This window comes from Macaca nemestrina, chromosome 1 (assembly GCF_043159975.1).
Source record: "Macaca nemestrina isolate mMacNem1 chromosome 1, mMacNem.hap1, whole genome shotgun sequence".
Taxonomy (NCBI): Eukaryota; Metazoa; Chordata; class Mammalia; order Primates; family Cercopithecidae; genus Macaca; species Macaca nemestrina.
This window is the reverse complement of record NC_092125.1, coordinates 221214954-221232150: the sequence shown is the minus strand read 5'-3', so window position 1 is coordinate 221232150 and position 17197 is coordinate 221214954. Positions and strand designations below refer to the sequence as shown.

Here is a 17197-nt window from a genome sequence, read left to right as displayed (position 1 = left end):
TGACCACACTGCTCCTCTCTGGGCTCTGCCCCAGCTCACACACTCAGATTCACTTGTCCCAAGCTGGTATTCTGGGGAAGCCCATCATGTGTGTGAGTCATGATGCTTCACCTTCCAGTAGGAGCCAAGACTGTATCTGCCCTCTCTGCCCTCAAAGAAAGTGTGATGCTTTAAGAGTCTGTATTATCTCTTTTGTAATTACGTTTTTATAATTTTTAAACTCAATCTAAAAAACAGTCTTCCAATCCTTTTGCCCAGATGCTCTCAAAATACCTGCCATGTTTTATGTTGTCTTGGTTCCCTCCCAGGGTCCCGTTAGAACACTCAGTCCGGTCCGGCCCAGCCCCCTCCTTACTTTGTAATGTAGACCTGATTTCTTTTAGTGAAGCCTTGACCTTAACCTTGAGATAAATTACGCCCTCAGTAGCTCCTGTCTTCCGCCCAAATGGACATATGATCTACCATGTTAGGTAGCACAAAACCTAGGTGACCAGTGGATACACTGAGATTTTTATTGTGTTTTTTAAGGATGACATCACTGTCTTCTTGAAGCTGTTTTAAATCTGGAACATTTTGATACTTTCAATGTGGCCAAAGGTTCTCCAATAAATAAATACATATATATGTATATGTAAATATATATAAATCCTTCCCTGTATCACTATGAAGGTCACATATTAGTCAAACTTTACCAGTGTTTGTGGAATAAGTGAACACATGAGTTTCTGACCTTCATCTTATTATTAATTCTTTCACTTTCATAAATGCCTATCTAATTTAATCACTTTATGAGAAGAAAGTTGAAAACTCAATCAGGGTTAACTGGGTGGCAGTTCCGGATCTAGTGGGATGTCATTTTCGGATTGGAAGTTGGTAACTGAGAAGGGGGTTGTGCTGAGAAAGGTCAATAAAAGCTCCTGAAGATGCACAGAAGAGCCCGCAGCCCTGGCGCCTGGAGCTACCGCTTGGTTCTCGGAGAGGTCCCAGTACCCTGCAAAGTGAGTCCAGATCTGGCAAGTCACCACCTTTTTAGGGACATGTCCATTTGATCTGATCTTCTGTGTAGCAAGTCACAGAAATGTCTGGAAGACACGAGCACCTATACTCTGGAGAGAAGTCTGGGATAAGGGGAAGATTAGAGGAGACATTTGCTCTGTGTTTTTGGAATGTTTTGCAATGAGAATTCTGTCCAGAGAAAGGCAAAAGGATGAAAAACAAATGAAGCTCACCCACATGTGCCTCTATATACCTCTTACCATGCTGGACTTCCTTTTGTTTTGTTTTGTTTTTCTTTTTCTTCTTATGGTGTCTCGCTCTGTTGCCCAGGCTGGAGTGCAATGGCACAATCTTCAATCACCACAACCTCCACCTCCTGGGTCAAGCAATTGTCCTCCCTCAGCCTCCCCAGTAGCTTGGACTACAGGTATGTGCCACCATGCCCAGTTAATTTTTGTATTTTTAATAGAGACAGGGTTTCAACCATGTTGGCCGGGCTAGTCTCAATCTCCCAACCTAAAGTGATCCGCCTGCTTCAGTCTCCCAAAGTGCTGGGATTACAGACGTGAGCCATTGCACCTGGCCAATTGCTGGACTTTCATGACACACATGGAGTAGCCACAGTATCAAAAGGGCTTTTTTTCCCATAATCCAATTTATTTCTCTTATTGGTAGCGAGCTGTTGACATCCCTAAGTTAGCAATTTAGTGGCTATACTGATGACAAACATTTCCATGCATCACGTGGTCAACAGCATTTGCTACCAAGTGCCAGGTTCCCTGCTCAGCAGTGGGACCCCAGGATGATCGAGACAAAGTTCCTGACCTTTAGCAGTGATACCGAACAAGTGAGATTGTCAATAAAGAAAAAATCCTTGTAAAACATGCCATACCCCTACAATTTGGTAATCATAGTCCTCGGTATTTAACAAAATGAGTAAACCCACACCTGGATGTTTATAGCAGCTTTATTCATAATCGCCAAAACTTGGAAGCAAGCAAGATGCCCTTCAGTCAGTGACTATCCAGTCAGTGAGCTATTCTGAAGCCATAAAAAGACATGAGAGATTCCTAAATGCACGTTATGGTACAAGTGAAAGAAGGCGATGTGAAAAGACTCATCCTGTTAGACATTCTGGAAAAGGCTTTTGCCTTTTTCTATGGAGATGGTAGAAAGTCCAGTGGTTGCCACGGGTTGGGAGTACAATGGGATGAATGAGAAGAGGACAGAGGACTTTTAGGGAAACAAAACTACTCTGCATGATGCTCTAATGGTGGATACATGTCATTATCCCTTTGTTAAAATCCATAGAATGTAAAAACCAGCAATGATCCGTCATGTAAACTATAGACATTGGGTGATAGTGATGTGTCCATGTGGCTGATTGACTGTGCTGAATGCTCTGCACTGGTGTGGGTGTTGATCCTGTGGGGGTGCTGTATATTGAAGGAGGAAGGGGATAGATGAGAACTCTGGACTTTCTGCTTAGTTTCTCTGTGAATCTAAAACTGCTTTAAAGAAAAAAATAGGCTGGGCATGGTGGCTCACGCCTGTAGTCCTAGCACTTTGGGAGGCTGAGGCAGGCACATCACCTGAGGTCAGGGGTTCGAGAGCAGCCCGGCCAACATGGTGAAACCCCGTCTCTACTAAAAAATACTAATACTACTACAAAAACTAACCAGGTATGGTGGCACATGCCTGTAATCCCAGCTACTCAGGAGGCTGAGGCAGGAGAACCACCTGAACCCTGGATTGTGGAGGTTGCAGTGAGCTGAGATCATGCCACTGTGCTCCAGCCTGGGAGACAGAGTGAGACTCCATCTCCAACATAAACAAATAAACAAACAAACAAATAAATAAACCTAGGGCTGGGTGTGGTGGCTCATGCCTTTAAGGGCTAACTCTCAGCAGTTTGGGAGGTCGAGGCAGGTGGATCGCTTGAGCCCAGAAGTTCAAGACCAGCCTGGGCAACATGGTGAAACCTGGTCTCCACTAAAAATACAAAAATAATCCAGGTATGATGGTTCATGCCTGTTGTTCCAGCTATTAGGGGAAATGAAGCAGGAATATCACCTGAGCCTGGGAGGTTGAGGCTGCAGTGAGCCGTGATCATGCCACTGCACTCCAACCTGGATGACAGAGTGAGAACTTGTCTTAAATTAAAATAAAATAAACTCAATATTTTTAAAAACTGTAATGTTTCCTTTCAAAGCTAAAATTGTGTTATTCTAAATATATTTTAAAGAAGAAAGGATTATTGTTCAGTGTCTTTAAAATTAGTTTTAAAATCTCATTTGTTTTGAGATTCCAAACCAAGTTAAGTATTCTTTTTCTGCCCCCGCTTGAGACGGAGTCCTCCTCTTTCACCCAGGCTGGACTGCAGTGGCGCGATCTCGGCTCACTGCAACCTCTGCCTCCCGGGTTCAAGCGATTCTCTTTCTCTTGCTTCAGCCTCCTGAGTATCTGGGATTACAGGTGCCCATCACCACGCCCAGCTAATTTTTTGTATTTTTAGTAGAGACGGGGTTTCACCATGTTGGCCAGCCTGGTCTCCAACTCCTGACCTCGTGATCTGCCTGCCTCAGCCTCCCAAAGTCCTGGGATTACAGGCGTGAGCCACCGCACCTGGCCATTAACCATTCTTAAAATATCACATTGCATTCTTTGAAAGTTCTATATCGTTCATATACATAAATTACAACACAAATCTTTATACTTAAATAATATTTACATTGTAGTAAATTATTTTTTTCTTGTTCTGTCACCCAGGCTGGAGTGCAGTGGCATGATCCTGGCTCCCTGCAACCTTCACCTCCAGGGTTCAACCAAATGTCCTGCCTCAGCCTTCCCAATTGCTGGGATTACAGGCGAGTGCCACCATGCCCAGCTAATTTTTTGTATTTTTAGTAGAGACGGGATTTCACCATGTTGGCCAGGCTGGTCTCAAACTCCTGATCTGAAGTGATTCACCTGCCTCGGCTTCCCAAAGTGTTGGGATTACAGGCATGAGCCACCGCACCTAGCTCATAAGAGGAAATTTTTTAAAATACTGTAAAATATAGTCCTTGCAACACTAAATTACACCATATGGTCTGATCTAAGAGCAAATGGCACCCGAGACCCACAGATTGGAAATTTTTATCTTATTAGGAATGAATCCAGTGCTGAACTGCCTGCCCTGCCCCCTGCTGGCTCCTGGGGCTCCGCTGTTAGGGAGAATCATGATGAAATTTGTGGTGACTTGAAGAAGCTGAGTCCCATTGTAGGCCCTGGGCTCTTGTTTCCTCCCTGTTATCAGGAATAGGAGATGAGATTGAAACGTGGAAAACGCTGGGACTTCTGCTAAGAAGAGAAAAAAGATCAAGATGTATTGATATTACTATGTGCCAGGCCCTGTACCAAGCCCTAAACATAAACCATCTTATTGGATCCTACTAGGGTCCTGTAAGCTGTTGGACAACATCATCCTCATTTTACAGGGAATCTGAGGCTCTTGGCTAAGATCCCTGACAGCAACACCAGCCCCTGAATCCTCAGCAGGATCCTTCACTTGGGTGCCCATTATGCAGGCTTCCTCAGCACAGGGAGGTCACTCATCACCCACAGGCACTTGATCGTTCTCCACCCTTGGATGATGTGTGATTCCAAAACACGCTGCACTAGTCTCTTCCTTGATAGGGAGAGAAGGAAGGTGTTACGAGATCTTTCATCGATCTGACCTAGCTTCCCCAAAAGATGTATCTTTTTAAATGTCAGATGGAAATATTTTAAAAGTGTTACATGCCTGTATAGTTTTAGTATTTTATTTAAAGGGAATGTGGCTGTCTTTACTGGCTACAACCAGTTTAATTCAAGAAGGGCTGCTAGTCATCAGGGGAACAAGCAAGGGTTGGTGCCTCCCAGAGGCTCCAGCTAATACACAATATGGACATCCCCTTCCAGGGCAGCGGGAATAGAGTGGCTCCTTGTGTGTCCACCCACTAAGGCTTCTGGAACCACGTGGAGACTCACAAGGAGTGGCCAGGGTCGCAGCATCTGGCGAGCAGTGAAAGACCCTGAGAAGAGGGTGCTTTCCATGTGGATTGGCTCGCTGTTCTTGCCCACTAATGTTCCAGACCCTGGGTGTCCACCAGTATTAACCCACTGAACAGCCACAGAAACTAACAAGGAGGTAACAGATGTCTAAAGAGAAGTGAAGAACTGGAGGAGGCCAAGTGTGGAAGCCAACACTTATAATCCCTGCACTTTAGGAGGCCAAGGCAGGAGAATCACTTGAGCTCAGGAGTTCCGAATCAGCCTGGGCAAGACAGCAAGACCTTGTCTCTACTAAAAAAGTATCCAGGCGTGGTGACTCACATACCTGTAGTCTTAGCTACTCAGGAGGCTGAGGTGGGAGGATCGCTTGAACCCAGGAGATTGAGGCTGCAGTAAGCTATGATTGTGCCACTGCACTCTAGCCCGGGTGACAGAACAACATCTTTAAAAAACAAACAAAAAAATAGTTAGACGCAGTGGCTCACACCTGGAATCCCAGCACTTTGGGAGGCCGAGTTGGGTGGATCACCTGAAGTCAGGAGTTTGAGACCCGCCTGACCAACATAGTGATGAAACTCTGTCTGTACTAAAAATACAAAAATGAGCTGGGCATGGTGGCACATGCCTGTAATTCCAGCTACTTGGGAGGCTGAGGCTGGAGAATCTCTTAAACCGTGGAGATGGAGGTTGCAGTGATCTGAGATGTCAATTGCACTCCACATTACAGCCTGGGCAACAAAAGTGAAACTCTGTCTCAAAAAAAAAAAAAAGGAAGGAAATTGATTAAAATAACCAAATTTCATTTAAATGCCTTGATTTTCTGGGGCTGCATCTTATTGATTGGACAACTCAGTGCCTTCTTTTTCCATCAATAACTGAAGATTCCTGGGGCTTAAACTGGAAAGCAGGTTACTTGACAACAGAGGGCACCAGATAGTTTCCACTTAGTTTCCTTTTATTTCTGACTGTTTCTTTACAACCATCCATGGAAGGGGAACTCCCTCATGTATTCTCAAGCCTGAATTCCACTCTAGACATTCCCATTCCCATTTTTGACTCTATAGGACACATGTCCCCAAAGTCTCATTGAATCCATGTCAACATTTCCCCCAAGTCTGGCCCCTGCTTGATCACCTTTCCTTTCCCACTTCAGAGCCGGTGTCTGAAACGGTGGTTTCTGTGCTCCCTTTAGGATGTGTGTAAGACCTAGGTTTTAGTTTCCAAGTGTCCAGAAGAAAGCATTTGATATATCCACCCAAATAGGCAGGTATTCAACAGCAGCACTGATCTACCTCCAGGCCATAAAATGTCCTGTTGCCACAGTCAGCGCAGTAGTCAGTACAGAACAAGATCCTCTTGGGGTGCCGTAAGTCCCTCACTCTCCCCATCAGCTCAGCCCGAAGTTGGGCAAATCTGCGCCAGCAGAGAGTACCACCAGCATCATAACTGTCCCGCGGGGCAGGATACAGCTCCAGGCATAAGTTGTTGAGTATGATTGTGTGGCACAGCAGGTTCTCCAGGGTGGCCATGGAGATGGGATTTCCACAGAAGCTGAAGGTGGTGAGCTCAAAGCAGCGGCTCAGGGCAGGCAGGATGGTGCTGACTTGGGAGTCTACGATGCCACAGTCATCTAAGCCCAGGTACTCAAGGGTGGCTGCAACTTTTCCTAGCAGAACTTGGAGAGGCACAAGACATAAATTGGCCAGTCTGATGCCCCTCAGGTCCAGGGTCTTTAGCTGACTGACACTCGGGCACTGGGACAGATGCCTCAAGTCAGATTCCAAAAGCACACAGTTAGTTATTGCGAGGATCTTTAACGGGGTCTTCAGACAGCTGGGGAGAGAAAGCAAGAAGTTAGTTCTGGAGAATCATAGGGGCGAGTGGAGGGTGGTGGAGAATGTCAAGGTGAAGGATGAAGACCATTTTGCCCAAGCCCAGGGTCATTCTGATTGTCTGGTCAACACTTAGGATGCTGCGTGATGAAGAGCTTTGTCATTGAGGTCACTTCCATTTTGGGCCCGGAGCAGTAACTCACGCCTGTAATCCCAGAATTTCGGAGGCTGAGACTGGCGGATTACTTGAGGTCAGAATTTTGAGACCAGCCTGGCGATCATGCCAAAACCCCCTCTCTACTAAAAATGCAAAAATTAGCCAAGTGTGGTGGCTGGTGCCTACAATTCCAGCTACTTGGGAGGCTGAGGCAGGAGAATCGCTAGAACCTAGGAGGTGGAGGTTGCAGAGAGCAGAAATCCTGCCACTGCACTCCAGCCTGGGTGACAGGGTGAGACTATGTATTAAAAAAAAAAATCCATTTGAGGCTGAGTCTTTTCACCGTCATTTATGGAATGGATCAAGTTCACAGAATCCCTAACGCTCCCTTTCCTCATCTGTCAGGCAGAAAATCACATCTCTGGGCCACACGAGCCCAGCGGAGACGCAGGCAGAAGGGACAAACCCAGACAGGATCCTGCAACATCAGCTGGGGTGGGCAGGCTGCACGCGTCCCTGACACGCCTGTATCATCAGCAAGCCGTCTATCACTTTCACCCCTCTTTGTGCCTGCTCCCTGACCCTCTGTTTCAGAATCGTGCATTTCCTAGGTAATTAATTTACTTGGAGCTCAAAGCAACCTATTACAACAGGGATAGAGATGGGATCATTCGTGTTCACCAAGCTGTGGGGCACAAAGCTGATACTCTGAAATGTGCAGGTTTGCTGAGCATCCCCCTCTTCGGTGCCCACTTCACTTCCCCACTTCCCATCATCTCCTCAAAAATTATCTTGTTGGCTGGGTGTGGTGGCTCACGCCTATAATCCCAGCACTTTGGGACCCCAAGGCGGGTGGATCACCTGAGGTCAGGAGTTTGCAGATAGCCTGGTCAACGTGGTGACACCCTGTCTCTACTTAAAATGTAAAAATTAGCCAGGTGTGGTGGCCCACACCTGTAATCCCAGATACCTCACCTGCCTCTATTGGGATGGTTGTGTGAAACCCATTTCAGGACAGAGCCACCAACGGGACAATACGTGGACATTCTAGTGTCCCCTGCACTGTTACATCCTCATGGGCTGGCTCACAGTAGATGCCCACTAGCGTTTACTGTAACATAGGCTCTGCTGTGGTCTGCAGAGAAAGCTCACCCCCCTCGCTCACCTGAGCAGCTGGTCCAGGTGGCCTGCAAGGAAAGAAACAGAGTTCATATAAAGCTTTTGGAGGTAGTGCAGCTTGAGGAACTGAGAGGTGAACTGGGTAACAAACTCCTTCTGCTTTGTGGAAACGTAGTGAGAGACGTCCACGTGGGAGAGATCGAGCCTCTGAAGATTCCTCATCTGGCCCAGGTATGGGGTAAACTGTGTCAGGATGGGCAGTATCCAACTGCAATTCACTTCCACCTCCTGGATACAGTCCAGGTTCACCATTTTCAGGATGTTTCTGATATTGTGGAAGGGCATTCCCAAAATTTTCAGCTTCTTACAGCACAAGTGTAGTAAATCTTTCCTCTGCTTGACCCACAGAAGGAGGCAGGTGAGATATTCATCCAGAGTCCTGGTCTTGAGCCAAAGGTCTATGAACACAGTCAAGGGCTGCTGTCCTCTCATGCTTGGACAGTCCTGCACTGGTTTTCTGCTCCTCATGGCATTGGGAAAGCACCCATGGGCCATGGCTTCAGACCAAACCATCCAGAAGTTCTCACTGACATCCTGTAAATCCAGCACTTGAAGCTTCCACCGCCTGTGGGAAAATAGAGGCGAGACTGAGAATTTAAGGACTCACTTCTGAACTTATACTCCACATCCTGGATAGCAGCTGCTCCCCTCCCTGCTTCTTCTCCCTCTCTCTGACTGTTTTCCACCCTGTTTTCCCCTTGGATCCTGCCCAGTTCCACTTTTTTTTTTTTTTTTTTTTTTTTTGAGATGAATTTTCCCTGTCACCCAGGCTGGAGTGCAGTGGTGTGATCTCAGCTGACTGCAACCTCCACCTCCCAGGTTCAAATGATTTTCCTGCCTCAACCTCACAAGTGTCTGGGATTACAGGCTCCCACCACCATGCCCAGCTAATTTTTGTATATTTAGTAGAGTCGAGGTTTGACCATGTTGGAGAGGCTGGGCTCGAACTCCTGACCCTACGTGATCTGCCTGCCTTGGCCTCCCAAAGTGCTAGGATTACATTGTGAGCCACCATGCCCGGCCCAGTTCTCATTTTTCGTGGTGCCTTTCAGTGCCACTAGAGGAGAGGTTCCTGTTACCTCCATGGACGCTGGGTGGTAAGCAGTCCTTTCCCTGAGGAGCTGCGGAATGGCCAAGGCCTCTCTGAGCTTTCCCACCAGCGCCATCCCCTCTTGGGCCTCCCCACTTCTCATGACCCATCTGGTCCTTCTCTGGACACCTGTGAACTCCGCGCCAGCCCACCTGGGCCACCTCACCTGAGACGAACCCCCTGGGTAAGCAGTGCATCAAGTCCATCAAGCACAGCTTGGAAGGTCTCCAGACAAACAATCTTTATCAGAGGCCTCAAAGGGAGGCGGCGGAAGGGCCAGGCCTGCACCATCAGCTTCAGGGCCTCACAGCGTCTCCTGCTGAAGGCCTCCATGAACAGGGGGGGAAAAAGTTCTGTGGGCAGCTCCTCCAGGGTGGACATGGTCAAGGCCTGGTCCCTCAGCAGGCTCCGCCCCGCCAGCTCCAGGAGTCTGGGTGGAGTCCGGACGCTCATCTTCACCAATCTGCAAGGAAAAGTTCCACAGGACAAGTCCAGAGAAAAGGCATCACTCTCAGGCCAAGCCCCTGCAATCTCATCTTCTCCCAGGGCCAAAGTCACCGCTCTGGCGAGGGTGAAAGAGTCCTCAGTTTACTCCAATTCTACTCTGTACTCATGGCCACAAAGCCAGCATTCTGCCTCTGCTGCATCAGCATGAGCGTCTCCCAAGCAGTGAGGAGGCAGGACCCGCACTAGCCCTTCCTCTCTATCCGGTGCTCCAGCCAGTGACTAGTGAGCATGGAGGAGCCTGAAAACTAACCCCTCCCACCTTTGGGGGAAATTTCTAATTACTCAAGATTCTAAAACAATGGGAATGGGAGTGTCACAAGCCTACATGCCTACATTCCCAGTTCCTACAAATTAGCTGGTTGGGAACATTCATGGAGCACCCCTAGAACGGTTTCTATGTGTTTTCTTTTAATTATTTAAGCTTTCTTTCTCTTTCTCTCTCTCTTCTTTCCTCCTCTCCCTCTTTCCCTCCCTTCTTTTTTCCCTCTCTTCTTCCTTTCTTTCTTTCTCTCTCTCTTTCCTTCCTTCCCTCCCTCCCTTCTTCCTTCTTCCCTTCTTTCCCTCCGTCCCTCCTTCCCTCCTTCCCTCCTTCCTTCCTTCCTTCCTTCCTTCTCTCCATCCCTCCTTCCCTTCTTTCTTTCTCTCTCTCTCTTTCTCTTTCTTTCTCTTTCTTTCGTTCTGACAGCGTCTTGCTCTGTCACCCAGGCTGGAGTTCAGTGCTGGGATCTCCACTCAGTGCAGCTTTGACCTCCCAGACTCAGAGGATTCTTCCACCTCAGCTTCCCAAGTGCCTGGGACCACGGGCATGCATCACCATGACCAGCTAATCTTTTAATTTTTGACTGTTTGTAAAGACAGTGCATTTTGCTGTGTTGTCCAGTCTGGTCTTAGAATGAAACAATCCACCTGCCTTGGCCTCCCAAAGTGCTGGGATTACAGGTGTGAGCCTCCACCCCAGCCTCATTATTGAAAATTTCAGTGAGAAGCTTTGAAATCTATGTGACATTGTTACACATCATTTACAAGACAGATGTTCCCAATACACACCTTTTACACATATTAAAAATGAACCACTTTGGCTGTGCATGGTGACTCACACCTGTAATCCCAGCACTTTGGGAGGCTGAGGATGGTGGATCATCTCAGGTCAGGAGTTCGAGACGAGCTGGCCAACATGGTAAAACCCTATCTCTACTAAAATTAGAAAAACTAACCTGGTGCAGTGGTGTGCACCTGTAGTCCAAGCTACTAGGGAGGCTGAGGCAGGAGGATCGCTTGAACCCAGGAGGCAGAAGTTGCAGTGAGCTGACATTATACCACTGCACTCCAGTTTGAGAAATAGGCTAGATTCAAAAAATAAAAAAAAAAAAATAAAAAAAGAGAGAGAGAACTAGATTTGATTAGACTTCTTAAGCCCCACCCAGTTAATTCTGATTGGATTTTTGGCTTTCTTTTAGGTTAACTGATTGAATTAGACATTCATCCATCAAAGTGAAAGATTTATGGATAGGGTGAAAGTGCAGGACTCATTCACTGATTGACTCCACAAACATGGAGCTTTACTAATATGTGTCCTTCATAGTCCTGAGTGTGAGATAGGGAAGGGTTGAATCTCTTCCTGACATTAGACAGAAAGAAAAAAACTTGAAAGTATCTTTGTTGAGGGATCCTTGGCCACATCAAATGTATCAAAATATTTCAGAGTTGAAACAGTTTTACAAAGACACACATGACTGTCCCTAAGAAAACACAGTAGAAATCTTCATGTATCCAATGATCACCTGGGTGGTATAATTTAATTTTTTTGGAGTGGGGGGAGCTGATGCCCAGGCTGGAATGCAGTGACACCATCTCAGCTCACTGTAACCTCCACCTCCCAGGTTCAAGTGATTCTCATGCTTCAGCCTTCCACGTAGCTGGGATTACAAGCATGCACCCCCACACCCATGTCTCCATCCAGGTGGAAGAGTTACAATGAGGATGTGACTGGTTTAAGATTAAGGTGAAAGATACTCTTTGGTTAAGATTTTTTTCTTTCTTTTTTTTTTTTTTTTAACAGGGTCTTACTCTGTTGCCCAGGCTGGAGTACAGCAGTGGTGTGAGCATGGCACACTGCACCCTCAATCTTCTGGGCTCAAGTGATTCTCCCACCTCAGTCACCCAAATAACTAGGAATACAGATGCATCCCACCATGCCCTAACTTACTTTTTTTTTTTTTTTTTTTTTTTTGAGGCCGACCAGCATTGGCTCATGGCTGTAATTCCAGCACTTTGGGAGGCCAAGGCAGGTGGATCACTTGAGGTCAGGAGTTCAAGAGCAACCTGGCCAGCATGGTGAAACCCCACTGCTGCTAAAAATACAAAAATTAGCCACGCATGGTGGCAGACAAATGTAATACCAGCTACTTAGGAGGCTGAGGCATGAAAATTGCTTGAGCCTGGGAGGCGGAGGTTGCAGTGAGTTGAGATCATGCCACTACACTCCATCCTTGGCAACAGAGTGAGACTCCATCCCCCCGTCAAAAAAAGAATATGTGGTAGAGATGCATTTCTGCCATGTTGCCCTGGTTTGTCTCAAATGCCTGGGCTCAAATGATCCTCCCACCTTGCCCTCCCAAAGTGTTGGGGTTACAGGCATGAGTCACTGCTCCCATGAACAGTTAAGAAATGACATAAACCAAAGCACAATCCAATTTTTTGAAAGAAAGACAAAACTGCATTTAGAGAAAAAAATTCAAATCTTCAAATTGTTCATATGAGGAAAAAAAAAAACAAAAAACAGGATACAACTCTGTGCCATCACAGGCTGCACTGTCACCATCCTAGACGGGCTGACTGTAGGTCAGATGGGAGTGTCCTTACAGAAATTAGGGACTTACCAGATCTGGAGTCACTTTGCGGGTTGCTCAGACCTCAGGAAGAATCGAGCTGTAACTCCAGGCTTGAAGACTTTGGGTCTCTCCTGTGGGTCTTTAGAAGCTTTTATTGACCTTTCTAATCACAACTCCCATCCACGCCTCTCCGCTTATCCACTGCTAGCTTCCAATCTACAAGTGATATCTGATTGGGTTCCTGAAGCTCCACCCAGTTAATCCTGATTAAGTTTTTGGCTCTCCCCAGATGAATGGAATGTGTCAGATATCCATTCATCTCAGATATCCATACCAAATTCTTGAATCATAAAATTGACAGTGTTAGGGATAGGGTGGAAGTCAAGAGTTCATCCATTCAAGGCTGGGCGAGGTAGCTCATGCCTGTAATCCCATCACTTTGGGAGGACAAGTGGGTGGATCACCTGAGGTCAGGTGTTCAAGACCAGCCAGGCCAACATGGTGAAACCCCATCACTTCAAAAACACAGAAATTTGCCGGGGATGATGGTGGGTGCCTGTAATCCCAGCTACTTGGGAGGCTGAGGCAGGAGAATCGCTTGAACCCAGGAGGTGAAGGTTGCCATGAGCTGAGATCGTGCCACTGCACTTCAGCCTGGGTGACAGAATGAGACTCTGTCTAAAAAAAATAATAGTAATAAATGAAAAATAAATAAAATAAAAAGAAATAGAAAACTTTTGCCAAGTAAGTTTTACATTTACTTTCCTTCTAACATCCTTATTCACTTTTAAAACATAGGTTACAGCTCCTCATGAAATGAATCAGACAGCTTTCCATATTTCCCTTTCTTTCTGGAATATCTTATGTAAGACAGAAAATACCGACTGGGCATAGTGTCTCACACCTGTAATCCCAGGACTTTGAGAGGCTGAGGCGGGCAGATCACTTCAGGTCAGGAGTTTGAGACCAGCCTGGCCATTATGGTGAAACCCTATCTCTACTAAAAATGGAAAAATTAGCCAGGTGTGGTGGTGGGTGCCTGTAATCCCAGCTACTTGAGAGGCTGAGGCAGGAGAATCGCTTGAGTCTGGGAGGCCGAGATTGCAGTGAGCAGAGATTGTGCAATTGCACTCTAACGTGGGCGACAGAGCAAGACTCCATCTTAAAACAAACACAAAAACAAGCAAACAAAAAACTGACAGTTTGGAAAAAAATCACATGGAAATTATCTGAGCCTAGAGACTTGAGTGAGTGAGGTCTCTGATTAGAATTTATTTATTTATTTTTTTGAGACAGACTCTCACTCAGTTGCCTAGGCTGGTATGCAGGGGCAGGATCTCGGCTCATTGCAACCTCTGCCTCCTGGATTCAAGCAATTCTCCTGTCTCAGTCTCCCGAGTAGCTGGGATTACAGGCATGTAATTTGATTTTTGCATTTTTAGTAGAGATGTGGTTCCACCACATTGGGCGGGCGGGTCTCAAACTCCTGACTTCAAGTGATCCTCTAGCCTCGGCCTCCCAAAGTGCTGGGATTACAAGCAGGAGCCACTGTGCTCAGCCAATAGATAACAAATTCAAGAAAATGGTTTTGTCTGGGCAGAAAGTAAGAGACAAGACTCCGGCAATAAGGGAGGGTCACCCAGGAAGACTCATCTGGAAGGTGATTCATCAGGGGAAATCTGAAGCAAATATGGCAAAATGTTAACAATAAAGCTGGGTGTGAGTAACTTTGTGTTTTATGTATTACTCAGTAGACTTTTCTGTGTATTTGGAATATTATGAAAATTATACTGAGAATATATGAGAGACTAAGATATCGTGATTGGAATGTGCAGAATTCTTTTTTTTTTTTTTTTTTTTTTTGAGACAGGGTCTCAGTTTGTCACCCAGACTGGAGTGCAGTGGCACTATCTCGCCTCACTGCAGCCTTGACCTCCTGGGCTCAAGCCACCCTCCAGTCTCAGCTCCCTAAGTAGCTGGGACTACAGGTGTGCACCACCACACCTGGCGAACTTTTTGTAGAGACCGAGTTTCACCATGTTGCCCAGGCTGGTCTTAAACTCCTGAGCTCAAGCAGTGTGCCTGCCTTGGTCTCCCAAAGTACTAGTATTACAGGGGTGAGTCATTGTGCCCAGCCCAGAACACTTTAGAGAAATTCTGCTAGAAATGGGAAGAAATGAATGCTAGCTAGAGACTCCTATGGCAGCAAACACAGTTTTTTTCTTTCTTTTCCTTTTGCTTCATTTTCAAAATGAAAGATTGTGAAGAGCCTGGTCATAAGCTGATGAAAATGATTTATCAGAGACAAGAAAATTGATCCAGAAGAGATGGGATAAATACAGGGAAAGCTTTGAGAAGCCAAAGAGAAGCTTTAGTGTGGACAAGGAATTTAGTACCATACGGTCTGTAATAGTAAAATAAATGTACATCAACAGGCAAAGGTTAAACCGTGCACCATTCGTTTTATAAACTACTCTATGCCAGCTAATTAGAATGAGGACAAATCTTCAAGATTTACACTTAAGTGGAAAAAAGTGAGATGATCAATACCACAGTAAAACACTATTTCTATAAGGAAAGATAAAACCAGACATCGTCCGGCCGGGCCCAGTGGCTCTACTAAAAATATGACATTAGCTGGGAGTAGTGGCGCACGCCTATAATCCCAGGTGCTCTGGAGGCTGAGGCAGGAGAATAGCTTGAACCCTGGAGGTGGAGGCTGCAGTGAGCCGAGATCTCACCATTGCGCTCCAGCCAGGGCAACAAGAGGGAAACTCTGTCTCAAAAAAAACCCAAAACACCCAAAAAAAACCAAGATACTAAAAAACTCAGACATCTCTATGCACACATAAGGATGTTTAGGAAGGCACACTAAACTGAACTATCTGGAGAGGAGGTAGGGATGGAGGGAAAGTTCAGAGGAGACATTTGTTGTCTGTATTATTGGACTGTCTTACGTTGAGAATCCTGTCTGTATTAATTGCAGGGATGGGGGATGTACGAGAAACAAATGAAGTTGCCCGCATGTACTTCTTCTGATTACTGGACTTCAAGATACACAGGGAGTGACCACAGCGCCACCACGGCTATGTCTTTCATATCCAACTTATTTACATAATTGGTAGCCCGCTAATGTTGACCTCCCCAAATTGACAAATCAGTGGCTGTGAACTGATAGTGTTCTATGCGCCATGTGGTCAACAGCATTTGCTAGCACACATCAGGCGCCATGCTCACCTGTAGGACCACAGGGTAACAGAGACAGAGTCCCTACCCTTTTATTTCTTTTTTGAGTTGGAGTTTTGCTTTTGTCGCCCAGGCTGGATGGCACGATCTTGGCTCACTGCAACCTCCACCTCCCAGGTTCAAGTGATTCTCCTGCCTCAGCCTCCCGAGAAGCAGGGATTACAGGAACATACCACCATATCCGGCTAATTTTTGTATTTTTAGTATAAACGAGGTTTCACCAGGCCAATCGTGGTTTCTCACGCCTGTAATCCCAGTACTTTGGGACACCAAGATGGATGGTCACGAGGTCAGGAGTTCAAGACCAGCCTGGTCAAGATAGTGAAACCCCATCTCTACTAAAAACACAAAAATTAGCCGGGTGTGGTGGTACGTGCCTGCAATCTCAGCTACTCAGGAGGCTGAGGCAGAAGAATCACTTGAACCCGGGAGGCAGAGGTTGCAGTGAGCTAAGATCACACCACTGCACTCCAGCCTGGGTGAGAGCAAGACTCTGTCTAAAAAATAAAAAAAAGAAAAGAGAAAGAAAAAAAGAAACGGGGTTCAACATGTTGGCCATGCTGGTCTCGAACTCCTGACCTCAGGTGATTCTCCTGCCTTGCTCTCCCAAAGTGCTGTGATTACAGGTGTGAGTCACTGCTCCCAGCCTAGTCCCTAACCTTTAAGAGGCAGTGTCTGTCTAGCAGATGAGATTGTCCAGGAAAAAAATTCTAAAATACCCGTAGTGCACTATCCAGTAATCATCATAGCCGATATTTACCTAAATGAGTAAACCTGCCCACAGATGTTTGTACCAGCTTTATTCGTAATTGCCAAAACTTGGAAGCAACCAAGATGCCCTTCAATAGTGAATGGATAAAAATAGTGACTCATCCAATCAATAGATTATTAAGCCCTGAAGTGACATGGAGGATCCCTAAATGCATGTTATGGTACAAGCTAAACGAAGTCAATGTGAAAAGATGACATCCTGTGAGACAATCTGGAAAAGGCAAGACTGCAGGCACAGCAGAAAGCCCAGTGGCTGCCAGGGATTGGGGTACAGTGGGATGAATAGGCAGAGCTGAGAGGCTTTGTAGGAAGTGAAACTACTCTGCATGATGCTATAATGGTGGAAACGTCATTATCCATTTGCCAAAACCCATAGAATGGGCCCAGCGTGGTGGCTCATGCCTATAACCTTAGCACTTTGGGAGGCCGAGGCAGGAGGATCACCTGAAGTCAGGAGTTCAAGACCAGCCTGGGACCAGCATGGTGAAACCACGTCTCTGCTAAAAATAAAGCATTAGCCAGGAGTGGTGGTGTGCGCCTATAATCCCAGCTG

The 17197-nt window shown here is 46.3% G+C and overlaps 1 protein-coding gene across 1 annotated transcript; it reads right to left on the bottom strand.

Moving 5' to 3' along the window:
- Nucleotides 1-5974: 5974 nt before the first annotated feature.
- LOC105473189 (PRAME family member 5) lies at nucleotides 5975-9831 on the bottom strand. The gene is made up of 3 exons (XM_011726848.3): nucleotides 9456-9831; nucleotides 8186-8764; nucleotides 5975-6864 (listed from the first exon to the last, which is right to left on the bottom strand). Exons 1-3 carry the CDS (start codon nucleotides 9740-9742, stop codon nucleotides 6303-6305), a joined length of 1428 nt encoding a protein of 475 aa, XP_011725150.2. The 5' UTR covers nucleotides 9743-9831; the 3' UTR covers nucleotides 5975-6302.
- Between the last annotated feature and the right edge of the window lie 7366 nt (nucleotides 9832-17197).